This window comes from Stegostoma tigrinum, chromosome 12, assembly GCF_030684315.1.
Source record: "Stegostoma tigrinum isolate sSteTig4 chromosome 12, sSteTig4.hap1, whole genome shotgun sequence".
NCBI classification, from domain to species: Eukaryota; Metazoa; Chordata; class Chondrichthyes; order Orectolobiformes; family Stegostomatidae; genus Stegostoma; species Stegostoma tigrinum.
Window position 1 is genome coordinate 1775257 of NC_081365.1, and position 27460 is coordinate 1802716.

At 49.3% G+C, this 27460-nt stretch overlaps 1 protein-coding gene across 1 annotated transcript in view; it reads left to right on the plus strand.

Annotated features, from left to right (window-relative positions):
• The first annotated feature begins 1666 nt into the window (after positions 1-1666).
• The window catches only part of pwp2h (PWP2 small subunit processome component), a 33851-nt gene continuing 8057 nt past the window's right edge, over positions 1667-27460 (plus strand). Inside the window, exons 1-16 of the mRNA XM_059650077.1 lie at positions 1667-1792; positions 3048-3160; positions 10074-10168; positions 10313-10412; positions 10606-10749; positions 11085-11220; positions 11512-11720; positions 11973-12116; positions 12374-12444; positions 18414-18550; positions 19634-19782; positions 20931-21078; positions 22022-22172; positions 23717-23897; positions 24049-24196; positions 26531-26639. Of these exons, the coding sequence (XP_059506060.1) occupies positions 1775-1792; positions 3048-3160; positions 10074-10168; positions 10313-10412; positions 10606-10749; positions 11085-11220; positions 11512-11720; positions 11973-12116; positions 12374-12444; positions 18414-18550; positions 19634-19782; positions 20931-21078; positions 22022-22172; positions 23717-23897; positions 24049-24196; positions 26531-26639 (2053 nt within the window). The 5' untranslated portion in view covers positions 1667-1774. The remainder of the gene's footprint in view (positions 1793-3047; positions 3161-10073; positions 10169-10312; positions 10413-10605; positions 10750-11084; positions 11221-11511; positions 11721-11972; positions 12117-12373; positions 12445-18413; positions 18551-19633; positions 19783-20930; positions 21079-22021; positions 22173-23716; positions 23898-24048; positions 24197-26530; positions 26640-27460) is intronic.

Here is a 27460-nt window from a genome sequence, read left to right on the forward strand (position 1 = left end):
TTCATCCACTTCACCAACACCTTCCACCACAACCTCAGGTTCACCTGGGCCATCTCCAACACATCCCTCACCTTCCTGGACCTCTCTGTCTCCATCTCAGGCAAACAGCTAGAAACTGATGTCCACTTGCAAGCCCACCGACTCCCATTGCTACCTAGAATACACCTCCTCCCACCCTCCTGCAAAAATTCCATCCCCTATTCCCAATTCCTCATGTGCCCCCAGGATGAGGCATTCCACTCCCGCACATCCCAGATGTCCATGTTCTTCAAGGACTGCAACTTACACCCCGCAGTGGTCCAGAACGCCCTTGACCACGTCTCCTGCAGTTCCTGCAACACATCCCTCACACCTCACCCCTGCAATAACTGCCCCAAGAGGATCCCCCTTGTTCTCACATACCACCCCGCCAACCACTGGATACAACGCCTCATCCTCCGACACTTGCACCATTTACAATCCGACCCCACCACCCAAGACATTTTTCCATCCCCACCCTTGTCTGCCTTCCAGAGAGACCACTCTCTCTGTGACTCCCTTGTCCGCTCCACACTCCTCTCCAACCCCACCACACCCGGCACCTTCCCCTGCAACTGCAGGAAGTGCTACACTTGCCCCCACACCTCCTCCCTCACCGCCATCCCAGGCCTCAAGATGACTTTCTATATTAAGCAGAGGTTCACCTGCACATCTGCCAATGTGGTATACTGTATCCATTGTACCCAGTGTGTCTTCCTCTACATCGGGGAAACCAAGCGGAGGCTTGGGGACCGCTTTGCAGAACACCTCCGCTCAGTTCGCAACAAACAACTGCACCTCCCAGTCGCAAACCATTTCCACTCCCCCTCCCATTCTCTAGATGACATGTCCATCATGGGCCTCCTGCACTGCCACAATGATGCCACCCGAAGGTTGCAGGAACAGCAACTCATATTCCGCCTGGGAACCCTGCAGCCATATGGTATCAATGTGGACTTCACCAGTTTCAAAATCTCCCCTTCCCCCAACGCATCCCTAAACCAGCCCAGTTCATCCCCTCCCCCCACTGCACCACACAACCAGCCCAGCTCTTTCCCCCCCACCCACTGCATCCCAAAACCAGTCCAACCTGTCTCTGCCTCCCTAACCGGTTCTTCCTCTCACCCATCCCTTCCTCCCACCCCAAGCCGCACCCCCATCTACCTACTAACCTCATCCCACCTCCTTGACCTGTCCGTCTTCCCTGGACTGACCTATCCCCTCCCTACCTCCCCACCTACACTCTCTCCACCTATCTTCTTTACTCTCCATCTTCGGTCCGCCTCCCCCTCTCTCCCTATTTATTCCAGTTCCCTCTCCCCATCCCCCTCTCTGATGAAGGGTCTAGGCCCGAAACGTCAGCTTTTGTGTTCCTGAGATGCTGCTTGGCCTGCTGTGTTCATCCAGCCTCACATTTTGTTATCTTGGAATTCTCCAGCATCTGCAGTTCCCATTATCTCTGCTCACAATGACGGAGCGATGTGTGTCACAGCGGGGCGGAAATGGCTGATGACGGAGGGATGTGTGTCACAGTGGGGCGGAAATGCCTGATGATGGAGGGAAGAGCGTCACGGCAGGGCGCAAATGACGGAGGGAAGAATGTCACAGCGGGGCGGAAGTGGCTGGCCCCCTGGGGAGGATAGCGGGGCGGAAACGTCCCGTCAGCGAGGGAAGTGTGTCACAGCAGGGCGGAAGTGCCGCGGAGGACTGGGAGTCTGTGCGAAGAGGCCACGCGGGAACATCGAAAGGAAAAAGAATGAAATTTAGCTTCAGGGTGAGGGCCGGGGGTTAGGGAGAGGCTGAGGCTGTGGGGTGAGAGCTCAGGGAGGGTGTGCGACTCTCCTCGAGGGGGAGGGGGGTTCTTGCACACTCTCCCCGGGTCTGTGTGGGTTCTCTCTGGGTGCTCCAGGTCAGGGTGGATTAACCGTGGGGGATACAGGCATAGGGTGGGATGGTCTTCAGAGGGCTGCTGTGCACTCGATGGGCTGAATGGCCAGTTTCTATACTATAGGGATTCTGTGATCCCTTCTGGGTCTCCCTTGCTGTGGGGTGAGGGGTTATGGGGTGTAGGTTAGCGTCTGCAGAATCAAAGGTTATGGCGATAAAGCATTAGGTATTGAGTTGAATGATCAGCCATTATCGTGATGAATGGCGGAGCAGGCTTGAAGGGCTGAAGGGCCTCCTGCTGCTCCTGTCTTCCATGTTTCACATTCCCCTGTGGAGTGACTGGTGCCTGTCACCCACTTGATGCAGGATGGGGCTGTTGTGCTTGTGCTGGTTCGCTGCAAGTGAGACACCCCACCCCCACCCCCACCCCCAGGTGGTAGTAATGTTTCCCTGATTCTCCATTTGACTGATGACTCTCACATATTCAAACCGGAGCAGGCCATTCAGCCCTTTGAGTCTTCTCTCACATTCAGCACAAGCACAGTTGATCTGATTGTAACCTGTGGCTTATCAAGAATCTGTTTACCTTTCTCTGAAATATTCAGAGACTCCGCTACCACCATCTTTTCAGGAACAGACTCCCAGTCCTCTCGGTGAAAATGTTTCCTTGCTTCTGTTTTGAATTGGTGACCTATTATTTTTAAACAGTGAACTCTAGTTCCAAATTCTTCCGCAAGAGGGAACATCCTTTCCATGCCATCCTGGTCACCATGGTTTGGGAAGGATGTGTTTGAGAGGGTAGTGAGGAAATTCACAGAGTGGTCTAGGCATGAGGGTGTTTAGTTCCAGGGTAAGGATGGAAAAGGAGTTCTCCTTGGACAAATGAAGATTGAGGGAAGAATTGATCGAGATGTACATGGTTATAACAGGGAGAGATAAGATGTACAGTGAAAAACTGATCCCATACCTGATAGTAGATGGACTGAGAGGTTTGGGAGGGGCTTTGGGTGCAGCTGGGTCTGCAAAGAGAGAGCTATTTATACAGCCGGTGGTAATGTGTTCTTGCATCCCCTCTGGTCACTGTCGTTTCTGCTGGACAATGTGCAGCTCTCTCACTGACCATTGTGTTTTACTCCTGTCAGTTCTCGAATCTGCTGGGGACAGTTTATCGCCATGGAAACCTGAGCTTTTCACCAGATGGAAACTCTGTCATCAGTCCAGTTGGAAATCGGATCACAGTCTTCGATCTAAAGAAGTGAGTTTGGGGACGGGGGATGGGGGAAACAGTACACAGTGACTGGGAGATCCAGATCAGTCAACCAAAGACGTCGTAGATCTCTAGCTCCTTTTTCCAGTCTCAGGATGTGACAAAGAGCTTTCCAGCCAGAAGAACACTTTGTGAATAAAACAGAGAACTGAACATCTGAATCACAAAGACAGAACTGTCTGGAGAAACTCAAGAGGTCCAGCAGTATCTGTGAAACTAAGGCAGAGCTTAATGTTTTGGATCCAGTGACCAATTCTGAAGAAGAGTCAGAATGCTGCCAGACTTGCTGAGCCTCTCCAGCAAGTACTTTGTGAAGTTTAAACGTTGTTGTAATAGAAGGAAGTTGTACAGCAAGCTCCCACAAACAGCAGTGTGTTAGTGCCCAGATAATCCGTGCCTTTAAAATGTTTGTTGAATGGATTAATTCCTGCGATTGAGACAATTAGCTGACTATTTCTCAAGCTGAAGAGATATCTGAGAACCTGAGGGGTTTCCCTCAGCTGGAAGTTTCCAGAGAAGAGGTCAGTTGTAGATGTGGCTGTGTTGGTAAAACTCTTGCCAGCTGTTCAGGATGATGTGGTGAAACATCCTGGCGCACAGTTCTGAAGCAGAACGGGGAATTTCTCCTCAGCATCCTGACCATGACTTATCCCTCGATCAACATCACACCACTGTGCTGTTGCTGGGATCTTGCTGCCACATTTCCTAAAACTGATACAGTCCTTCAAGCCCTTCCATTGTCTGCGCCACAATTGGCGGCGCTTGATGGTTGAGAAAGGGGCTGTATAAAAGAAATTGGATGGGGCGAAAGGGCAGCATTAAAACATAATGGTAGGTAAAGTAATCTGAAGTAAAGGGAATCTGAAGTTATCTTGAGTACATTAATGAGGAAAGGATAACTAGGGAACGGGTAGGGCCCATCAAGGATCAGTGGTAAATGGTGTGTGGAGCCAAAGGGTGTGGTTTTGGTTCTAAATGAATAATTTGTCTTTGTTGGAGGATGCTCAGGGAAGGTTCGTTAAGATGATTGTTGGTATGGAGGGATTGTGTTATGAGCAAAGGTTAAACAGATTGGAACTTTATTCACTGGAGTTTAGCGGAATGAGAGGTGATCTTATTGAAACATGTAGGCTTGACAGGTTAAATGCTGAGAGGGTGTTTCCCCTCATGGGAAAGTCGAGGACCAGAGGCCATAGCCTCAAGGTAAAGGGGCACCAATTTAAGACTGAGATGAAGAGTGATTTCCTCTCTCAGGGGGTTGAGAGTCTTTGGAACTCCTTGCCACAGAGAGCTCTGGGAGCAGAGACCTTGTGTATGTTCACAGCTGTGAGAGATTCTTAATCAGTCAGGGAAGCAAGGGTTGTGGGGAAAATGCGGGAAATGGATGTGAGGAATCTTGGATTAGTCATGATCCTATTGAATGGCAGAGCAGGCTTGTGGGGTTGAATGGCCCACTGCCGGTCTTGTTTCTTATGGTATTGATCTCCACTAGTGAGATGATCTATGACACAATTAAAGAAATTAGCAGAGACAGAGAGGAGGTTCTGAGGGGTCTGACAGACTTAAAAGCACGCAAATCTCCGGGCTGGATGAAATGTATCCCAGGTTATTGAGTGAAACAAGGGAGGAAATAGCAAGGAGGCAGGCGATATTTTTCAATTTCTCTGGTGCCACGTGAGAGGTACCAGACGACTGAAGAGCAGCCAATATAAGGGGGAGGCGATGGCCCAGTGGTATTATTACTGGACTGTTAATGCAGAGACCCCGATAACATTGTGGGGACCAGGGTTTGAATCCTGCCATGGCAGATGGTAGAATTTGAATTCAATAAATATCTGAAATTAAGAATCTAATGATGACCACGAATCTATTGCCAATTGTTGAAAAAACCCATCTGGTTCACTAACACCCTTTAGGGAAGGAAACTGCCATCCTCACCTGGTCTGGCCTACATGTGACTCCAGGCCCACAGCAATGTGATTGTCTCTGAATTGCCCTCTGGGTAATTAGGGATGGGCAATAAATGCTGCCTGACCAGTGACACCCTCACCCCAAGAATGAATTTTAAAAAAAAAACTCTCATCCCTCATATAACATGGTTTCCAGAACACACTATTCTTGCTGTGGACTAATCAGATTTTCACACAGTTACACCACCACCTCCCTGCTGGTAAAAATCTCTGCCTTGTCTAATAACATCCTTCCCACTGCCATAAGGGACCAGGTGGACAGGCACACAAAGGTCCCTCTGCTCCTTGATGCTTCCCAGGGTCTGACTGTTCATCATAGAAAGAGGAGGCCATTTGGCCCCTCAAGCCTGCAATACTATCCAATACAGACATGGCTGATTGTACAATCTCACCATCCCATTCCCACCCTCTCCCCACACCCCTTGATCCCTTTAATCGCAAGGACCACATCCAGCTCCTGTGACCCCTGGTTCTGGACCTTCCCCAACATTGGGAACATTCTTCTTGCATCGACCCTGCCCAGTTCCATCAGGATTTTATAAGTTTCTCTGAGATTCTCCACCATTCTTCTAAATTCAATACAAGCTCAGTCGATCCGGTCTTTCCTCATATGTCGGTCTTGCCTTCCCGGGAATCAGTCTGGCGAACCTTCCTGGGCTCCCTCAATAGTGAGAATGCCCTTCCCTTGGACAAGGAGACCAAAACTGTACACAGTACTCAAGGTGTGGCCTCACCCAGGCCCTGTGTAACTGCAGCAAGATATCCTTACTCCGATACTCAAATCCTCTCGCTATGAAGGCCAGTGTGCCATGAGCTTTCCTCACAGCCCGCTGCACCTGCAGGCCAACCTTCAGTGGCTCCTTTATTCATTCTTGGGGTGAGGGTGTCACTGACCAGGCAGCATTTATTGCCCAGCCCTAATTACCCAGAGGGCAGTTTGGGGTCAACCACATCACTGTGGGCCTGGAGTCACGTGTAGGCCAGACCAGGTGAGGATGGCAGTTTCCCTCCCGAAAGGAGTGCACTCAAGATTATGCAGAGGAGATTTACTAGTTTCAGTTATGATGAGAGATGGGTCAGTCTGGGCTGTTTTCTTCAGAGCAGAGTAGACTGAGGGAGGACGCGATTGAGATAGATAAAAGTGAACGGGCCAAATAGAGAAGAAAGATTTCCCTTTGCTGGAGTGATCCATGACCTGGGGACATAGATTTAAAGTAAGGGCAGGAAGTTTAGAGATTGAGGAAAATCTGAATCATTCACAGGGTGGTGGGAATCTAGAACTCACTGCCTGTAAGGCAGCTAGAGTCAGAAACCGTCATAATGTGAAAGAAATGTTTAGATATAAGACTGTGGGCCAAATGCTGGCAAGTGGGACTAGAGCAGATCAAGTAGTTGTTTTTGAGTATTGCTGACTAAATGGGCTGAAGGGCCTTTTCCTGTGATATAGATCTCTGATGGTAATGATTTGTCGTGATTCTTATTAAATACAGAAACCTGGTCTCTGCTGTCTCAACTTGGGTCTATACATCAGGAAAGTTGAGGAATCTTTGTATTTATTTCAGAATCTTCGACTCTTACACAGACTCTGAGAATAGTGTGGCTTGATTTCCACAATGCTATCTCAGTGAGGGGTAACACATTGGTTTGAGGAATAGTAACCAGTTATCAAACCACAGCTCCATTTGTACACAACTGCTCAGCTCCAGTTTGTCTGCACACGACACTCCATGTACTGCTTGAATAAGCAGCTGTAGAAACAATGCTTACAATGATGCGACGTCACATGCTTATCAAAACCTGAAGCAATCTTTGGAATACTTGGTTTTTTAAATAGTTCTTTCTCAATTAGTAAATGTTACAAGTAGAAAGACACATTCAAAGCAGCCAATGTGCGAGAGACAGACCTTGATGATATGGGCTTCAGGAAACTCAAAATAATTGTTTCTATTTTTATGGGTATTAGCAAAGACATTAGAGAGAGTTCCCATGATTCCTCAGCACTGACCCTCCGACAGTGCGGCACTCCCTCAGCACTGACCCTCCGACAGTGCGGCACTCCCTCAGCACTGACCCCCTGACAGTGCGGCGCTCCCTCAGTACTGACCACCTGACAGTGCGGCACTCCCTCAGTACTGACCCTCTGACAGTGTGGCACTCCCTCAGTACTGATATTGATTGGAACCTCCTTCGAGCAGGAGATTTGAATGGAGCTGTTTTTGTAAGGTGTGTTCAGGAGGGTTTCCTAACGCAGTACGTTGACAGGCCGATGAGGGGAGAGGCCATTCTAGACTTGGTGCTCAGAAACGAGCCGGGGCAGGTATCAGATCTTGTGGTGGGAGAGCATTTTGGCGATAGTGACCATAACTGCCTCACATTCTACATAGCTATGGAGAAGGAGAGGATTAGGCAAAATGGGAGGATATTTAATTGGGGAAGAGGAAACTATGACGCGATTAGACATGAGTTAGGAAGCATGGACTGGGAGCAGTTGTTCCACGGTAAGGGCACTATAGACATGTGGAGACTGTTTAAGGAACAGTTGTTGCGAGTGATGAGTAAATATGTCCCTCTGAGACAGGCAAGAAGGGGTAAGATAAAGGAACCTTGGATGACGAGAGCGGTGGAGCTTTTTGTGAAAAGGAAGAAGGTAGCTTACATAGGTGGAGGAAGCTAGGGTCAAGTTCAGCTAGAGAGGATTACACGCAGGCAAGGAAGGAGCTCAAAAATGGTCTGAGGAGAGCCAGGAGGGTGCACGAGAAAGGCTTGGCAGAACGAATTAGGGAGAACACAAAGGCATTTTGCACTTATGTGAGGAATAAGAGAATGGTCAAAGAAAGAGTAGGGCCGATCAGGGATAGCATAGGGAACTTGTGAGTGGAGTCTGAGGAGGTAGGGGAAGCCCTAAATGAGTTTTTTGCTTCTGTCTTTACGAAAGAAACGGACTTTGTAGTGAATGAAACCTTTGAAGAGCAGGTGTGCATGCTGGAACGGATAGAGATAGAGGAAGCTGATGTGCTGAAGATTTTGTGAGACATTAAGATTGACAAGTCGCCAGGCCCGGACCAGATTTGTCCTCGGCTGCTTTGGGAAGCGAGAAATGCAATTGCTTCGCCACTTGCGAGGATCTTTGCATCCTCGCTCTCCACTGGAGTCGTACCTGAGGACTGGAGAGAGGCAAATGTAATTCCTCTCAAGGAAGGAAATAGGGAAATCCCCGGCAATTACAGACCAGTAAGTCTCACGTCTGTCGTCTGCAAGGTGTTAGAAAGGATTCAGAGGGATAGGATTTATGACCATCTGGAAGAGCATGGCTTGATCAAATGCAGTCAACACGGCTTTTTGAGGGGCAGGTCATGCTCACAAACCTTATCAAGCTCTTTGAGGATGTGACTAGAAAAGTTGATGAGGGTCGAGCTGTGGATGTGGTGTATATGGACTTCAGTAAGGCATTTGATAAGGTTCCCCATGGTAGGCTCATTCAGAAGGTCAGGAGGAATGGGATACAGGGGAACTTAGCTGTCTAGATACAGAATTGGCTGGCCAACAGAAGGCAGCGAGTGGTAGTAGAAGGAAAATATTCTGCCTGGAAGTCAGTGGTGAGTGGTGTTCCACAGGGCTCTGTCCTTGGGCCTGTACTGTTTGTAATTTTTATTAATGACTTGGATGAGGGGATTGTAGGATGGCTCAGCAAGTTTGCAGACGACACGAAGGTTGGAGGTGTCGTTGACAGTATAGAGGGCTGTTGTAGGCTGCAGCGGGACATTGACAGGATGCAGAGATGGGCTAAGAGGTGGCAGATGGAGTTCAACCTGGATAAATGCAAGGTGATGCATTTTGGAAGGTCGAATTTGAAAGCTGAGTACAGGAGTAAGGATAGGGTTCTTAGCAGTGTGGAGGAACAGAGGGATCTTGGTGTGCAGATACATAGATCCCTTAAAATGGCCACCCAAGTGGACAGGGTCTTTAAGAAAGCATGGTGTTTTGGCTTTCATTAACAAGGGGATTGAGTTTAAGAGCCATGAGATCTTGTTGCAGCTCTATAAAACTTTGGTTAGACCGCACTTGGAATACTGCGTCCAGTTCTGGTCGGCCTATTATAGGAAAGATGTGGATGCTTTGGAGAGGGTTCAGAGGAGGTTTACCAGAATCTGGCAGGACTGGAGGGTTTATCTGATGAAGAGAGGTTGACTGAGCTCGGACTTTTTTCATTGGAGAAAAGGAGGAGGAGAGGGGACCTAATTGAGGTATACAAGATAATGAGAGGCATAGATAGAGTTGATAGCCAGAGACTATTTTCCAGGGCAGAAATGGCTAACATGAGGGGTCATAGTTTTAAGCTTGTTGGAGGAAAGTATAGAGGGGATGTCAGAGGCGGGTTCTTTACACAGAGAGTTGTGAGAGCATGGAATGCGTTGCCAGCAGCAGTTGTGGAAGCAAGGTCATTGGGGTCATTTTAAGAGACTGCTGGACATACATATGGTCACAGAAATTTGAGGGTGCATACATGAGGATCGATGGTCGGCACAACATCGTGGGCTGAAGGGCCTGTTCTGTGCTGTGCTGTTCTATGTTCTATGTTCTAGTACTGACCCTTCGACAGTGCGGCTCTCCCTCAGCACTGACCCCCCCGACAGTGCGGCTCTCCCTCAGCACTGACCCCCTGACAGTGCGGCACTCCCTCAGCACTGACCCTCTGACAGTGCGGCGCTCCCTCAGCACTGACCCTCTGACAGTGCGGCGCTCCCTCAGCACTGAGGAAATATTTTCCCAGATTTCCCCAGTCTCTGGCAGTGATGTATTGACGGGATTTACGGTAATGATGTGTGAGTGTGTCTTGTGTATGTATGTGTTTCTGACAGTGGGGGAGCTGTCCTTGGTTTGTTTAGAGCTCTCAGGACTCGGCTGTGTGACCATCCTCTGGTTTCTTTCAGCAATAAGGCTGACACCTTGCCACTTGCTGCTCAGCGAAACATAGTTTGTGTCGGGCAGTCTCCTGATGGAAACCTAGCCATCCTTATCGATGAAGGTAAGAGGATTTTGTACCCACATATCCCCCACCTCCAGACACCATCCCCTGCTGACCGTCTCCCTGACCTCATGCCCCCTCCTCCAGGTCTGTTTATGATGTGGTCTGTAATGCCAGTGGCTATGTCTGTTTGCTTCTTTGCAGAGGGTGAAGCCCTGTTGGTCAGTCTGATCAGTAAATCTGTTCTGCATCAATTTCACTTCCACGCCCGCGTGCACAGTGTCAGCTTCTCACCTGATGGCAGGTAAGGGGCAAGACTGCACATCCTCCATCTGATCACAGCTTGCCATGGCTTGGCCTGTTTCACCCCATCAGGACAGCTCCCAGCCTCAGGGCTGGTTTCTGCTGTTTCCTGGCATGGCCTCGTCTCTCTGCCTGCTGTTGTGGTTTTGACCCAGGACCTGACTGTAACCTGGACTCTTGGTGTTCTTCCACAGGAAGTTTGTTGTGAGTAAGCACAATGTTGTTCTGATGTATCACGCTCCTGGCAAGACCCGCGAATTTAACCCCTTCGTGCTGGACAAGACTTACTTTGGACCCTATGATGAGACAACGTGCATCGACTGGACCGACGACTCAAAGTAGGAGGAAGCTTACTTGCTATAACACTTTTCACCTCCTTGATAGCCAGTAGGAGAGACAGGGTCATTACTGTGGCTGGGAAACAAGCCTGCCACATCCTATTGAACCCTCTTGTCAAAATGTTCACGTCACCACTGTTGACCTGGACTACCACATCTGAGGAACGAGGTTTGCCTTATACCCCTCGGACTGAGGGAATGGGAAGGGGGTGCTCCCAGTGCGCTGTTGGAGTGATCGATGGCTCTCGGAGGTGTTGTTGTTGTTTGTGTGTTGTGTGGGGATGATGGGATCCCAGTGGGTTCTGATTGACGGCCTGCGTAAATGTGTGTTCTAGGTGTTTTGCAGTTGGCAGCATGGACAGCAGTACCTGGGTATTTGGAGCAGAGCGCTGGGCCAATCTCATTTACTATTCGCTCGGCGGGCACAAAGATGTCATCGTTGCCTGTTTTTTTGAAGAGAAGAGTTTGGACGTGAGTAAATCCTGATTGCATTCGTCCCCCTTCCTGCCCCTCCCAGGGGTCCGCATTCACCCCTCTCCCAGGGGTCCGCATTCACCCCCCTCCTGTCCCCCCAGGGGTTCACATTCCCCTCACCATCATTGTTAGATATTCATTGGCACAGCCTGGGCAGCCCACCCTGACCTTTGACCGAGGGGTAGGGTGAAAGTCTGGAGCACAAGTGACTGTAGTGCCTCCTGCTGGGTGGTGTGAGTGGTCTGCTGCGGTTGGTATCAGATTGAGTGGAGATATGTTTTGCTGCAGATCTACACACTGAGTCGGGATGCTACGCTGTGTATGTGGCAGTGTGATACAGAACCTGATGGTCTTCAGCGTCAACTCTCAAAGACCAAGAGCAAAACAGAGACTGATCAAAGCCTAGACATCCGTGGGCAGAGCGCAGACATCATTCGTGGAAAGGCAGAGTCAGAGCAGGAAAGGATTGGGAAAGTGAAATACTCTCGAGTTGGAAAGTAAGAAATGCTGCAGATACACACTGATTCGTCATTAACTGTTCGACAATGTGCCTGTTTTTTTAGTTGTTGCTCTACATGTGTCTCTGTCTCTCTCTCTCTCTCTCTCGCTCTCGCTCTCTTCCCTCTCACTCTCTCTCTTGCACTCTCTCTCTCATGCTGTCGCTCTCTCTCTCCAACCCCCCTCTCTCTCTGTCATTGCCCCTCCCTATCTGACTTATATCTCAGTATTTTACAACTCTCTTTTTGAAGGCATTTTTTCAATAAAGAGAAGGATTTCAATGATCTGACAGCTGCTGCCTACCACAAGAAAACTCACCTCCTGGTCACAGGGTTTGCTTCCGGGATATTTCACCTCCATGAGCTGCCGGAATTTAACCTCATCCACTCTCTCAGGTAAAGCGCAGTGTTTTCAGGTGCAATGGGAAGGCAGTAAACTAGTCGATATGTGTGGGTGGCTTAGTAAGGGCTGTAGGGGAGAGTGCGAACAACACAGGAACATGCTGAGGGATCCATCATGATCAAGGACGTGAGCTGCACTGCTCTATCCCCGCTCTAGGGGCAGGTGATTGATATGATGATGAATCTGATTAGGTGCTGGGTGGGGCTGGGAGGCCATGATCATTCCAGTTACTAATTCCAATTATCTTCAGTATTTCAGACCAAAGGATCGAGTCGATTTCTGTGAATGTGTCTGGGGACTGGATTGCTTTTGGGTGTCCAGGTGAGAGAGTGTTTGTTATATTTGCAGAGACAGAGGGAATGTATGGGCTTGCTGATGGTACACAGCTGGGTGGAAAGGTAAGCTGTGGAGAGGAGATGGGCTGCCTATGAGGAGAGTCACTTTGGTGTAAAAATAGAAAAGTACAGTTGTTTTAAATGGGGGGGAATCTTGATGTTGGAAAAGATTTAGGTGTTGTACACAGAAACCGAGCTCACTCAAACAGCTTCCAATCAGGACTCCAAATGGTCTTTATTACATGGGGATTGGTGTACAGGATTAAATAGGTTTTATTTCAGTTTTATAAAGTTTTGGTGAAAGCACATCTGGAATATTATGCACCGTTTCCCCTGATTGAAGGGAGCAGCAAAGGTTCAAGCTGGCCCTGGGATGTGGGGCTGAGTAAATGGGATGGGGAGTAGGGCAGAATAAGAGGTGATCTCACTGAGAGACAGGGTTGTGAACAGGCTGGATGTGAAAAGGGTATCTCACAAACCCCGCCCCCCTGTAACCATCCCCGGGCTGGATAATTGAGAACAGAGACAGTCTCAAGCAAAGGGGCTGACCATTCGGGGCTGAAGTGAGGAGAAACAGGCTCGGAGAGTGGTGAGTCTTTGGAGTGTGGCACTTTACTCCATTGTTGGGTTTATTTAAAGCTGTGATGGAATCTATCTGTCTCTCCCCTACAGTTAATCTGAGAGTTGGTGTGGGGAGGTGGGAGGTGGTTTCTATTGCATGGAAAATTATGGGAAAAGTTTAAAGGGGAAGGAGGGGGTCTCAGCACAGGATATTAACATTCCCACAATAAGTATGAGTAGAGAGACTGTGGGAAGGGACAGAAATCTAACTTCAGGCACAGCAAATAGGGTGACAACTACAAGAACAGGGGTAATCAAGGCAGGACTGAGGGTGTTGTACTGAAGTGCGTGCAGTATTCGAAACAAAGGAACTGAGCCAATAGCGCAGATTGAAATTGCCAGGTGCGATGTTGTGGGGATCACAGAGATGTAGCTGCAAGGGGATCAGGGCTGGAAACTAAATACCCAAGGATACACATCCTATTGAAAGGACAAGCCGCTGGGCAAAGGATGGGGTTGCCTTGTTAGTAAGAAATGAAATTAAGCCGACAGTAAGAAGTGATGTAGGGCCAGAAGGTGTGGAATCTGTGTGGGTAGAATTGAAGAATCACAAAGAATAAAAGACCCTGCAAACACTTGTGTACAGGTCTCCTAGCTGTAGTCAGGATGTGGGGAAAATAAATCAGGAGGTAGAAAAGGCATGTAAGAAAGTCATATTACAATAATCCTGGGGGGCCTTCAATATACAGGTGGCCCGGGTAAGATCAAATTGGTAGTGGATATCAAGTAAAGGCATTTGTAAAACGTCTATGAGATGGTCTTTTGGAGGGGATTCTGGTAGAAATCATGAGGAACAGGCAATTCTATATTTGTTGATGTGTAATGAGACAGACCTGATTAGGGAGTTGAAGGTGAAGGAACGCCTATGGGACAGTGACAATTATATGACGGAATTCACCCTGCAGTTTGAGAGGGAGAAGCTGGAATCACGTGTAAACATTGAGTAAAGTCATGAGGGTGGGGCTGGCCAGAGTTGGTTGGATGTGGGGCCTAACAGGGAAGAGAGTGGGGCAGCAATGGCAGGGGTTTCTGGGGTAATTCGGGAGGTGCAGCAGAATTTCATTCCAAGGACAAAGAAACATCCTAAGAGGAAGACAAGGCACTGCAGCTAACAAAGGAAGTCAGGAACAGCATAAAAGCAAAAGATAAAGCATACAATGTGGGGAGGTGATGGCCTAGTGGTAACATCGCTGGACTGTTATTCCAGAGACCCAGGTGATGTTTTGGGGACCCGGGTTTGAATCCCACCATGGCAGATGGTGGAATTTGAATTCACTTTTCAAATAATCTGGAATTAAGAGTCTAGCATGAATCCAATGCCAATTGTCAGAAAAATCCATCTGTTTCACTGATGTCCTTGAGGGAGGGAAACTGCCATCCTTACCTGGTGTGGCCTACATGTGACTCCAGACCCACAGCAATGTGGCTGACTTCTAACTGCCCTCTGGGTAGTTAGGGATGGACAACAAATGCTGACCAGTCAGCAACACTCAAATCCTGTCAATGAATAAAGAGAAAAATAGCAGGAAGACAGAGGATTGGAAAACCTTTAAAAACTGAAATATGCATTAAAAACTAAATAAGCATTAGGTTGGTGATGCTGAAGTGTAAGGATAAGTTAGTTTTTTAAACAGCTTTTTTTCTAGGAAGTGAGAGGCAAGATTGGACATTGATAGAAAATGAGGCTGGAGAAGTAATAAGGGGGAGCGAAGACACCAGCAGCTTATCAGAACATCAAGAGAATCAGGGGCTACCGGTCGGCGAAGTGGCCATCACTAAGGGGAAGGTGCTGGGGAAAGTGAGAGTCTGAAGTTGGATAAATCACCTGGACCAGATGGACTGAGTTCTGAAGGAGATAACTGAGGAGTTTGTAGAGGCATTGTTGATGATCTTTCAGCAATCACTGGAGTTAGGGAGGGTTCCGGAGGCCTGTAAAATCGCTAATGTAACCCCCCCCCCTCACTCCGTTTAAGAAGGGAGGGAGGTGGAAGACAGGACGCTACAGGCCGCTTAGGCTGACCTCGGGCACTGGTAAGATTTGAGAGTCTGTTCTTAAGGCTGAGGTTGTGGAGCACTTGGAAGTGCATGGTAAGACAGGGCTGAGTCAACGTGGCTTCATCGAGCGGAGGTTGTGCCTGACAGATCTGTTAGAATTCTTTGTGGAGGTAACGAGCACGTTAGACAGAGGAGACCCAGTGGATGTGATCTATTTGGATTTCCAGAAGGCCTTTGACAAGGTGCCACTCAGGAGGCTGCAAAATAGGATAAGGGCCCATGGTGTTTGGGGCAAGGTACTGGGATGGATAGAGGACTGGCCGACTGGCAAAAGGCAGAGTGGGGATAAAGGGGTCTTTAACAGGGTGGCAGCTGGTGACTAGTAGAGTTTCACAGGGACCTGTGTTAGGACTACAACTATTTACATTAACAATCGGGATGAAGGAACTGAGGGCGTTGTTGCTACATTTACAGATGACACGAAGATAGGTGGAGGAATGTTGAGGAAGCAGGGAAGCTGCAGGAGGACTTGGACTGCCTGGGAGAGTGGGCAAAAGATTAGCAGATGGAACACAGTGTAGGGAAGTGTGAGGTTATGTACTTTGGTAGAAAGAGTAGAGGTTTAGACTGTTATCCATATGGGGAAAGGTTTTGGAAATCTGAAGCGCTAAAGGATTTGGGGATCCTGGTTTAGGATTCTTTTAAGGTTACCATGCAGGTTCAGTTAGCAGTTAGGAAGCCAAATGTTAGCATTTATTTCAGGAGAGCTAGAATACAAGTGCAGGGATGCACTGCTGAGGCTGTGTAAGGCTCTGGTCAGAACGCATTGCAAATATTGTGAGCAGCTTTGGGACCTGTATCTAAGGAAGGATATGCAGGTGTTAGATGGGGTCCAGAGGAGGTTTGCAAGAATGATCTTGGGGATGAAGGGCTTGTCACATGAGGAATGGTTGAGGACTCTGGGTCTTTACCCGATGGACTTTAGAAGAATGAGGGGGCATTTCTGAAACTTTCAGAATACTGAGAGGCCTGGATAGTGTCTGGGGAGACTTGAGGGTACAGAGCGAAGGGACAATCCTTTAGAACTGAGGTGTGGAGGAATTTCTTCAGCCAGAGGATGATGAATCTGTGGAAATCATTGCTACAGAGAGCTGTGGAGGCCAAGTCACTGAGTGTATTTAAAAAAAAGAGTTAGAAAGATGGATTCTTGATTAGTAAGGGAATTAAGGATTACAGGGAGAAGCAGGAGAATGGCGTTGAGGAACATATCAGCCATGATTGAATGGTGGAGCAGACTTAAATCTTCCCCTATATCTTATGGTCCTATGGATCCCCTGTGTTCCATTCGCTACTGAAGCAAATTATGTAGTCCCTCTGAGGGGAAAAATGTTTTCAACATACATTGAAGGTCATTTCTTTTCAAATTGTCACTTACTGCACTCTCTCCTAAAAGGGGACACATCCACTCAGCATCCACCCTGTAAAGTCCCCTCTGGGTCGTGTGTTGGAATGAGATCCTCTCATTCTTCTAAACTCCAGTGGGTCTGAGCCCAACCTGTTCAAATCCCAAGTTGTATAGCTTTCTGCAGTCTTTATCAATTTAAATAATACTCACCTTCTCTATAGTTCCTGTAAAAGTGCTTAGCTTCACTTTTTGTCACATTATATTCCATCTGCCAAGCTTTTGTCCCCTCACTGGTCTGTGTCCCACTATAGACTTGCATCACTGTTAGACCATAATACCATAGGACCATAAGACATAGGAGTGGAAGTAAGGCCATTTGGCCCATCAAGTCCACTCCGCCATTTAAATCATGGCTGATGGGCATTTCAACACCACTTCCCTGCACTCTCCCCATCGCCCTTGATTCCTTGAGAGATCAAGAATTTGTTGATCTATGCCTTGAAGGCATCTAACGTCCCGGCCCCCACTGCACTCCGTGGCAATGCACAAGCCCACCACACTCTGGCTGAAGAAATGTCGTCTCATTTCAGTTTTAAATTTACCCCCTCTAATTTTAAGCCTGTGCCCATGAGTCCTAGTCTCTCCGCCTAATGGAAACAACTTCCTAGCGTCCAACCCTTTCTAACCCTAACATTATCTTGTAAGTTTCTGTTAGATCTCCCCTCAACCTTCTAAACTCTAATGAGTACAATCCCAGGATCCTTAGCCGTTCATCATACATTAAACCTACCATTCCAGGGATCATCCATGTGAATCTCTGCTGGACACGCTCCAGGGCTAATATGTCCTTCCTGAGGTGTGGGGCCCAAAATTGGACACAGTATTCTAAATGGGACTTAACTAGAGCTTTATAAAGCCTCAGAAGCACATCGCTGCTTTTATGTTACCACAATGCTTCCCACCTACTTTTGCGCCATCTGTAAGTAGCCGTTGATAATGGTGTATTCACTTTCCTGATCCAAGTTATTAATATATATTGTGAATAATTGTGGCCCCAGCACTGAACCCTGTGCCATTCCATAAATTACAGGTTTCCATTCTTAACCCAGCTGTCTGTCCTCGATTTGTATGCTAATCCTCTGCCCATGCAAATATACTACCTCCAAAACCATGGGTATTTTTTATTTGGGTCACTGTTAACATTTTATTTTTGTCGCGAGGTTTACAGCAATGCCAGTATTGAATTCACAAGTATGATTGAACATTAATAAGTGATACATAATGCCATGTTTTAATAGAAAAATTAATGGCAAATGTAACTACCATTAAGGCAATCAGTTACATTAAATATTACCTCCTTTGTCAGGAAAGTACTTAGTGCATTTTTCTTCAGTTTTTTAAAAAGGTCATATTTAATTCATGATAACAACGTGTGAATCTGGATGAACACATCATCCCGTGGATGAATAAAAAGAAATACACAATGCATCCGCTATGTCTGTAGCTACTTCCGTTAATAACCTAGTGTGCATGCCATCAGGTCTGGGGAATGTTGTCCCTATAGCTTCTGTAGTGCTTTTATCTAGCGATAGCTATTATTATTGATTTCCTCACCTCCTTTTGCCCCTTAATTATTTTCACCAGCCCAGTTTCTTGTTTCCAACACTGCTCCATTTGTATCCCAGCCCGGTTCCCCACTCCAGGCCTGGTTCCCAGCCCAGTTCCCCACTCCAGGCCCTGTTCATGGGAAAGATAAGGAGATGGAATTAAGGGATATAGGAAAGGGTGGTTGGGTGTGACAGAAAGGCTGATGGTGATTATTGAGGGGGGTTTCAGATTATTTTCTCTGGCTGACTGCTTACTGTTTGCTGTCATTTGCCTGTCGTATTGAGGGGGTAATGCTGCATGATGTGATTATGGTGTGTGTGTTTCAGGTCTGGGGCAGCTCCTGGTTTGGGAGTGGCAGAGTGAATCTTACGTTTTCAAACAACAAGGTCACTTCAACAACATGGCCACGCTGTCGTACTCCCCAGATGCTCAGTACATTGTCACAGGGGGAGAGGATGGCAAGGTGAGACCCTCCCTATACATCAGTCTCGTTTCAGAAAGGAGACCTGCACTTAATTCAGAACATCGACGTGGGATCAATTTACTGAGTGAATTTGTTTTTATTTTTGTCCACCCTGAAAGCTGATGTAATTTAAAGTCAATTCATAAAACTCTGGTCCATTGTGTTCACACCAGTCAGCACATGCCCGACTGCATTAATCCTATTCCCAGCACATGCCCGACTGCATTAATCCCATTCCCAGCACATGCCCGACTGCATTAATCCCATTTCCAGCTTTTGGCCATGGTTCTGTAGGTGAATATATAAATATTGTTTAAATGTTACGAGAGTTTCTGACTCAGTCACCCTCTCAGGCAGTGACATTCAGATTCCCACTCCGTTCTGAGTGAAAAACATCCTCCTCAACTCTCTTCTTAGATTTCTCCACACTTTAAATTAATGCCACTTGGTGACTGACCCCTCTGATTTGGAAACAGCACCTTCCTGTCCACCTTATCTATGCCCCTCAATAATTAATGCCTCTTTTAGTACCCCTCTCCACCTTCCCTGTTCCACACATAACAGCCTCAGCCTCTTCAATCTATCTTCATATCTTGACAACATTCTATAAATAATATGTTAGAGTCCATTAGAGAGGGTATAATAACTGAACAAGTTGAAAGGGTGGTAAAATTAATCAAAATAACCATAGACTTATGAAAGGGAAATTATCTTTCCCAAACTTGGAGTTTCTCGAGGATATTACATTGATAAAGGCGAACCAGTGGGTATGATGCATGTGGATTTTCAGAAACATTTGATAAGTTCCCACCTGCAAAGTTAGCAAATAAACCAGCACGAGAGACCGTGCGAAATGTATTGGTATGGATTGAGAATTGGTTGGGAGGCTGTGGGAGGGTGGGGCTAACAGACACCGGGGTGGGGGGGCGGGCAGGGTTAATTGAGAGTGAGGTCTGTGGTCTTGTTGTTAACCTCTTGGCCTGTAATTGTTGAACTCTCCTCTCCCATAGTTGGTCTGTGTGTTAAGTGCTAGTGTGGGAAAGGGTCACTGTGACTGACCTGTGACCTCTGGCCTCCCACCAGGTGAAAGTTTGGAACACGAGCAGTGGTTTCTGTATTGTGACGTTTACTGAACACACAAGCGCTGTCACTGCAGTCACCTTCAATTCTACAGGGTTTGTGGTGCTGAGCGCCTCTCTGGACGGGACAGTCCGAGCATTCGACCTTCACAGGTGAGTCACAGTAATAATAATATCTGTACCACACACCTGCCTTATTACCACAAGCTTACCGGGCTGGTTAGTATATCTGACAGAAATTGCTGGAGAAACTCAGCAGGACTGGCAGCATCTGTGGAGAGAAAGCAGAGCTAACATTCCAGGTCCAGTGACCTTTCTTCAGAACTGATTGTAGCTGGGTGAAGGTTGGTGTATGTGCTGAAGATGGGGTGGGGCAGAGGGAGGAGCAAACAATAGATGAGATGGAGCCCCAAGAGATAGAGGGAGAAAACTGTTGGGCAGACAAAGGATTGGGCAAAGATCAGTCTGATGGAAAAATGCTGCTGATACAGGCCATTAGTATCTGACTGACAGTTGTTTGCGGTAGCAGCCAATGAGATAACGAGGCCTTGCATGTTGGGGGGATAGGGGCAAAGACATGGGCAAAGGTACCTTTTAAAGTTGTTGAACTCGATATTGTGTCCAGAAGGCTGTAGAGTTCCCAAGTGGAAAATGAAGTGCTGTTCTTCCAGTTTGCACTGAGTTTCGCTGGAGCACTACAGCAAGCCTGAGACAGAAATAGCAAGAACTACAGATGCTGAGTCAACTCAGTGTAGAGCTGGAGGAACACAACAGGTCACACAGCACCAGAGAGGCAGAAAAGTCAACATATTGGCTTGGGGCCCTTCTTCAGAAGGGTCCCGACCTGAAACGTTGACAGTTCTGCTCCTCTAATGCTGCTTGGCCTGCTGTGCTTCTCCAGCTCTACACTGTATTAAGCCTGAGACACAGATGTTGGCCAGGGAACAGGGTGGTGTGTTGAAGCAGCAAGCAACTGGAAATTCAGGGTGTTTTTGGTGGGCAGATCGTAGGTGTTCTGCAAAGCGGTCAGTGTTTTGTAATAATAATGTCTGAAATAATGTTGGTTATTGGGTGGTGTCAGAACTATTTGGAATAGGCCTGCTGTTTTTGAAGATGTATTTGGGGTTGGCTCGGTATTTTTGGTATTGGGGTAGATGTGTTTTTGGGTATTTGTGATGGGGCTTGGTGTTTTGGGGGGGATATTAGGGATGGGTTTGGTCAAATTACAAGTTGATATTTTAGCTGGTGGGACCTTTCAGGGTAAAATTGCCGATTGAACAATCCTCTTTGCGTTCTCACAGGTATCGAAATTTCCGAACATTCACATCGCCACGACCCACTCAGTTCTTCTGCTTGGCTGTGGATATGAGTGGGGAGATTGTGTGTGCTGGCTCACAGGATTCCTTTGAAATTTTTGTCTGGTCGATGCAAACTGGTCGCTTACTTGAGGTGAGCCTGGGATTGATTGTTTAACACTATTCGTGACATTCTGCTCTGCGTACAGAGAGAAAGCTGGAACAAGCTGATGAGTTTGGTCGTCAGATACAATCACATTGAATGATGCAGAAGGTTGGATGGACCGAATAGCCTATTCCTGCTGCTCCTGAGTGAATTTCATCTCTGTTTACTGACATAGCCTAACCTTTCTTACCAAGCACCAGGCTGCAACACCCAAACACACACCAGCTCCAGCCCCTGTTATCAGTCCTCCCTCTGCCTGTCTACCCCCGACAAACCTGATCCTAAGAGCAGGACCTGGGAAGGCAGTTCCTGTCGCTCGAGAGAAATGGAGATATACCTTCAGTTCAGGATGGTGAGTGCCTGGTACTGACCACTGGTGGTGGACGGAGAGAATGTTGGAACAGACAGAGAACGTGCAAGAGAAAATCAGCAGGTCTGACAGTATCTATGGACAGAAAACAGAGTTAATGTCTCTAGACCAGTATGTTCAGACGTAGAGGGAATGCCCCACTACCAGACTCTAGCAGTCTTCTATACCCACTCTGTTTACCACCGACACTCAGCAGCAGTGTATACAACCGTAACACGCACCAGAAATCTTCAGGCAGCCCTTTCCAGACCCATGATTGCTACCATCTCGAAGGACAAGGGCAGCAGATACATGAGAAGACCACCCCCTGTAAGTTCCCCTGCAGGCCACTCACCATCCTGACTTGGAAATATATCCCTGTTCTTTCAGCTTCTCCCTCCCTGGATGTTTTGGGTAAGGGTTGGAATGTTGGAGAGATGTAGTTATGTTGTTAGACACAAGAGGAGAATAGGGATGGAGACTGTGTGCGTTTAGTGCTGTAGCCCTGTGCTGGGTAAGACAGGTCCTGTGTGTTATTCGTTCAGTAAACTGCTTCTTACTGTTTAAACCTTGACTTTACAGGTCCTGGCCGGGCATGAGGGTCCAGTCAGTAATCTGAGCTTCAGCCCATCACATACACTCCTGGCTAGTGCATCCTGGGATAAGACGGTGAAATTATGGGATATGTTTGATAGCTGGAAAACAAGAGAGACACTTGTCCTGAATTCAGATGGTGAGGCAACAGTTTTTGTTGCATATTTTATATGGTTTATTCACGATTAGAGAGACACCAATCAGTGTACAGATACTTCCCTGAGAGAGAGAGGGGGTACTGAGAGACACCGGTCAGTGTGGAGGTATCTCCCCAAGAGACACCGGTCAGTGTGGAGGTATCTCCCCGAGAGACGCCGGTCAGTGTGCAGGTATCTCCCCGAGAGACGCCGGTCAGTGTGCAGGTATCTCCCCGAGAGACGCCGGTCAGTGTGCAGGTATCTCCCCGAGAGACGCCGGTCAGTGTGCAGGTATCTCCCCGAGAGACGCCGGTCAGTGTGCAGGTATCTCCCCGAGAGACGCCGGTCAGTGTGCAGGTATCTCCCCGAGAGACGCCGGTCAGTGTGCAGGTATCTCCCCGAGAGACGCCGGTCAGTGTGCAGGTATCTCCCCGAGAGACGCCGGTCAGTGTGCAGGTATCTCCCCGAGAGACGCCGGTCAGTGTGCAGGTATCTCCCCGAGAGACGCCGGTCAGTGTGCAGGTATCTCCCCGAGAGACGCCGGTCAGTGTGCAGGTATCTCCCCGAGAGACGCCGGTCAGTGTGCAGGTATCTCCCTGAGAGACGCCGGTCAGTGTGCAGGTATCTCCCTCAGGGAGTGAGATGTGGAGAGTTTTGTACAAAGTGGGAGATATCAGGCCACACCAATATCTCTGACAGCCTGCTGAAATTTAACTCGGAGGTGGTGCAGGGATGCAGCGGCACAATGACAATGATAATGATAATGACACTGGCCTGAGAACCCCAACACCCTGATGTTCTCACCACATGGGACCTGCCTGACTAGACACTGACCGTAACCTGCCTGTCTGTAACCCCACCCCGTCTATAACTGCTTATCCCCCCCCACCCCACAGTCTGTAACCCATCTGTAACACCCCATTGTCTGTAGCACACCCCCCACAGTCCGTGACCCCCCCACTGTCTGTAACCTGCCCGTAACACCCCACTGTCCGTAACACCCCGCCTGTAACCCCCCCCGCCGCCGCCGCTCCGCCTGTAACCCCCCCCCCGCCGCCGCCGCTCCGCCTGTAACTCCCCGCCGCCGCCGCTCCGCCTGTAACTCCCCGCCGCCGCCGCTCCGCCTGTAACCCCCCGCCGCCGCCGCTCCGCCTGTAACTCCCCGCCGCCGCCGCTCCGCCTGTAACCCCCCGCCGCCGCCGCTCCGCCTGTAACCCCCCGCCGCCGCCGCTCTGCCTGTAACCCCCCGCCGCCGCCGCTCTGCCTGTAACCCCCCGCCGCCGCCGCTCCGCCTGTAACCCCCCGCCGCCGCCGCTCCGCCTGTAACCCCCCCGCCGCCGCTCCGCCTGTAACCCCCCCGCCGCCGCTCAGCCTGTAAACCCCCCCCGCCGCCGCTCAGCCTGTAAACCCCCCCCGCCGCCGCTCCGCCTGTAAACCCCCCGCCGCCGCCGCTCCGCCTGTAACCCCCCGCCGCCGCCGCTCCGCCTGTAACCCCCCGCCGCCGCCGCTCCGCCTGTAACTCCCCCATCTGATTGATGTGTTTCAGTTCTGGATGTTGCATTCCGGCCAGATGGGAAAGAGCTGGCAGTTGTCACTCTGGATGGTCAGATCACTTTCTGGGACCACCAGAACGCAGTACAGACCGGTTCCATTGAGGGGCGCCACGATCTACAGATGGGCCGCAAGGAGTTGGATAAGATCACGGCCAAGCAGGCAGCCAGGGGGCGGTGAGTGGGGCTGACCGTGTGCTCCGTCGTGGGGCAGACCGAGAAGAAAGGGGATAGGAGCCCCCTCCTCTCTGAAGGGGGTCTTACTGTTTCCTGTACGGAGATCCTCATGGGGTGGGTTTACGTTCACACTCTCTCACTGTGTTCTCAGGTCCTTCTCCACTGTGTGTTACTCAGCTGATGGACTGTCAGTACTGGCTGGTGGGCGCTCCAAATTCGTGTGTATTTACAATGTGAAAGAGCAGCTTCTGGTGAAGAAGTTTGAGATTTCGTGTAATCTCTCTCTGGATGCAATGGAGGTGAGTGTCCTGGGAAACATCAGCATCGATTCTATTTACAATGAAGCTGATCCCTCAGCCAACCCTTGGTTATTTGTACTTGAAATGTCATAACATTTATTCTGTACAGTCTAATTCCAGTGCTGCTCATACCCTACTTCCTGGACAAATCCTATTCCATTCTCCCCGTTTCTCTCTGTTACACCTGGTCTCATGCTGCCTTGGTGTCAGCACCTCTCATACATGGGCCAGTTTCCCGAGTTTGCTGATTCGCTTCCTGCTGGAGTACGCAGTCCAATCGCATTGCACAGGCCTCTGCTCGAACCCTTTCCTCTCCCTCCTGGAGCCATCGGAGGGTTTTCCCTACAGTTACCTTCACTGTCCATCAGGCTCCACCTTCAGGGATGCAGAATGGAATCAATTACCACGTGGAACTGAGAACATAGAACATTACAGCTAAGAAACTCTGCAGAGTCTGGCTTAGGGAAGCCTGTTAAATACTTTGTGTTCTCAATGTGGAACATGAATGATAGTCACTGTTCATCCTATGTCTGCTGAAATCATTTGAGTACAGTCCCACTTACACTGACCCTCGCTGGGGTACAGTCCCACACACACACTGACTCTCACTGGGGTAGAGGCTCCCACACACACACACTGACCCTCACTGGGGTACGGGGTCCCACACACACACTGACCCTCGCTGGGGTACAGTCCCACACACACACTGACTCTCACTGGGGTAGAGGCTCCCACACACACACACTGACCCTCACTGGGGTACGGGGTCCCACACACACACTGACCCTCGCTGGGGTACAGTCCCACACACACACTGACCCTCGCTGGGGTACAGTCCCACACACACACTGACCCTCGCTGGGGTACAGTCCCACACACACACTGACCCTCGCTGGGGTACAGTCCCACACACACACTGACCCTCGCTGGGGTACAGTCCCACACACACACTGACCCTCACTGGGGTACAGTCCCACACACACACTGACCCTCACTGGGGTACGGGGTCCCACAAACACACTGACCCTCACTGGGGTACGGGGTCCCACACACACACTGACCCTCACTGGGGTACAGTCCCACACACACACTGACCCTCACTGGGGTACAGTCCCACACACACACTGACCCTCACTGGGGTACAGGGTCCCACACACACACTGACCCTCGCTGGGGTACGGGGTCCCACACACACACTGACTCTCACTGGGGTAGAGGCTCCCACACACACACTGACCCTCACTGGGGTACGGGGTCCCACACACACACTGACCCTCACTGGGGTACGGGGTCCCACACACACACTGACCCTCACTGGGGTACGGGGTCCCACACACACACTGACCCTCACTGGGGTACGGGGTCCCACACACACACTGACCCTCACTGGGGTACGGGGTCCCACACACACACTGACCCTCACTGGGGTACGGGGTCCCACACACACACTGACCCTCACTGGGGTACGGGGTCCCACACACACACTGACCCTCACTGGGGTACGGGGTCCCACACACACACTGACCCTCACTGGGGTACGGGGTCCCACACACACACTGACCCTCACTGGGGTACGGGGTCCCACACACACACTGACCCTCACTGGGGTACAGTCCCACAAACACACTGACCCTTACTGGGGTACAGTCCCACACACACACTGACCCTCACTGGGGTACGGGGTCCCACACACACACTGACCCTCACTGGGGTACAGGGTCCCACACACACACTGACTCTCACTGGGGTACGGGGTCCCACACACACACTGACCCTCGCTGGGGTACGGGGTCCCACACACACACTGACCCTCGCTGGGGTACAGGGTGCCACACACACACTGACCCTCACTGGGGTACAGGGTGCCACACACACACTGACCCTCACTGGGGTACAGGGTGCCACACACACACTGACCCTCACTGGGGTACAGGGTCCCACACACACACTGACTCTCACTGGGGTACAGGGTCCCACACACACACTGACCCTCACTGGGGTACAGGGTCCCACACACAAACTGACTCTCACTGGGGTACAGGGTCCCACACACACACTGACCCTTACTGGAGTACGGGGTCCCACACACACACTGACCCTCACTGGGGTACAGGGTCCCACACACACACTGACCCTCACTGGGGTACAGGGTCCCACACACACACTGACCCTCACTGGGGTACAGGGTCCCACACACACACTGACCCTCACCGGGGTACCAGTTTCACAGACATTAATGTGGCTCACTGACAGTTGGGTAGCGAGAGTTTGGGCTGTATGGCCTTTTATTGTTGACTTGTTTGGTGTTTTAACAAATTTGTGGGTCTTTTGCAGGAGTTCCTGGATCGGAGGAAGATGACTGAGTTTGGAAGTATGGCTTTGATTGATGATGGTGCTGGTGATGAAAATGGCGTGGCTATCAGTCTGCCAGGAGTGAAGAAGGGTATAGTATTTGGGAACACAGTGTGTACTGAGGCCTCAGCCTGTTGTGGTGTGGGTGCTAGCTTGGAAGTGTGGGGCAGGAGGCGCTGCTTTTAAATCTTTGCCAGCCCCTACAAGCTGGTGAGTTTTTTCCAGTGTTAATTAGTTGGCTGCATTTGTGATTGCTGAGTTTAAAAAAAAATCCTCTCAACCTTGGCAATAGTTTCAACAGGTACCAAGAAGAGAAAGATGTTGCATTAAAATCCTAGTTGAATACCTCTTGTGGTACAGTGATAGTGTTCTAATCTCTGGACTAGGAGGCTGGGGTTCAAGTCCCATCTGATCCAGGGGTGTGTAATATCATCTCTGAACAGATTAATGAGAAAAATAGGTTAAAAATAAAATCTTAGCTGAACTCATTAACTGTGATATTTCTAGATATGAAATTGAATTATACCAATTAACAGGAACTGTGAACAACATAAGTAGTCAGATCGATCCTTGCTGGACATGACATATATTTAAACACAGAGACCTGTTCTATGCAAACAAAAAGCAAGTGTTCAAGCCTTGCCCCTGCTGGTGAACCTCTCATGCTTTCTCCATGGCAACACTAAGCAATCAGCACCCAGTTCCTGTGTAGTGTTAGTAGCTGTGGTTCTGTGAAATTTGGCATTCTTGCATTAGTCCTGATGATTGAAAGGTGAAGTGCTTCAACAACAGGTGTCTCCATTCAGTAACATTCACCGGAATTGGAAACAGGGGACAGGGAGGAGTTATCTTAGGAAGAAAACTTGGTCAACCTGAACCTGGAACCCATTAGAATTTCCAAAAATGAGTGTT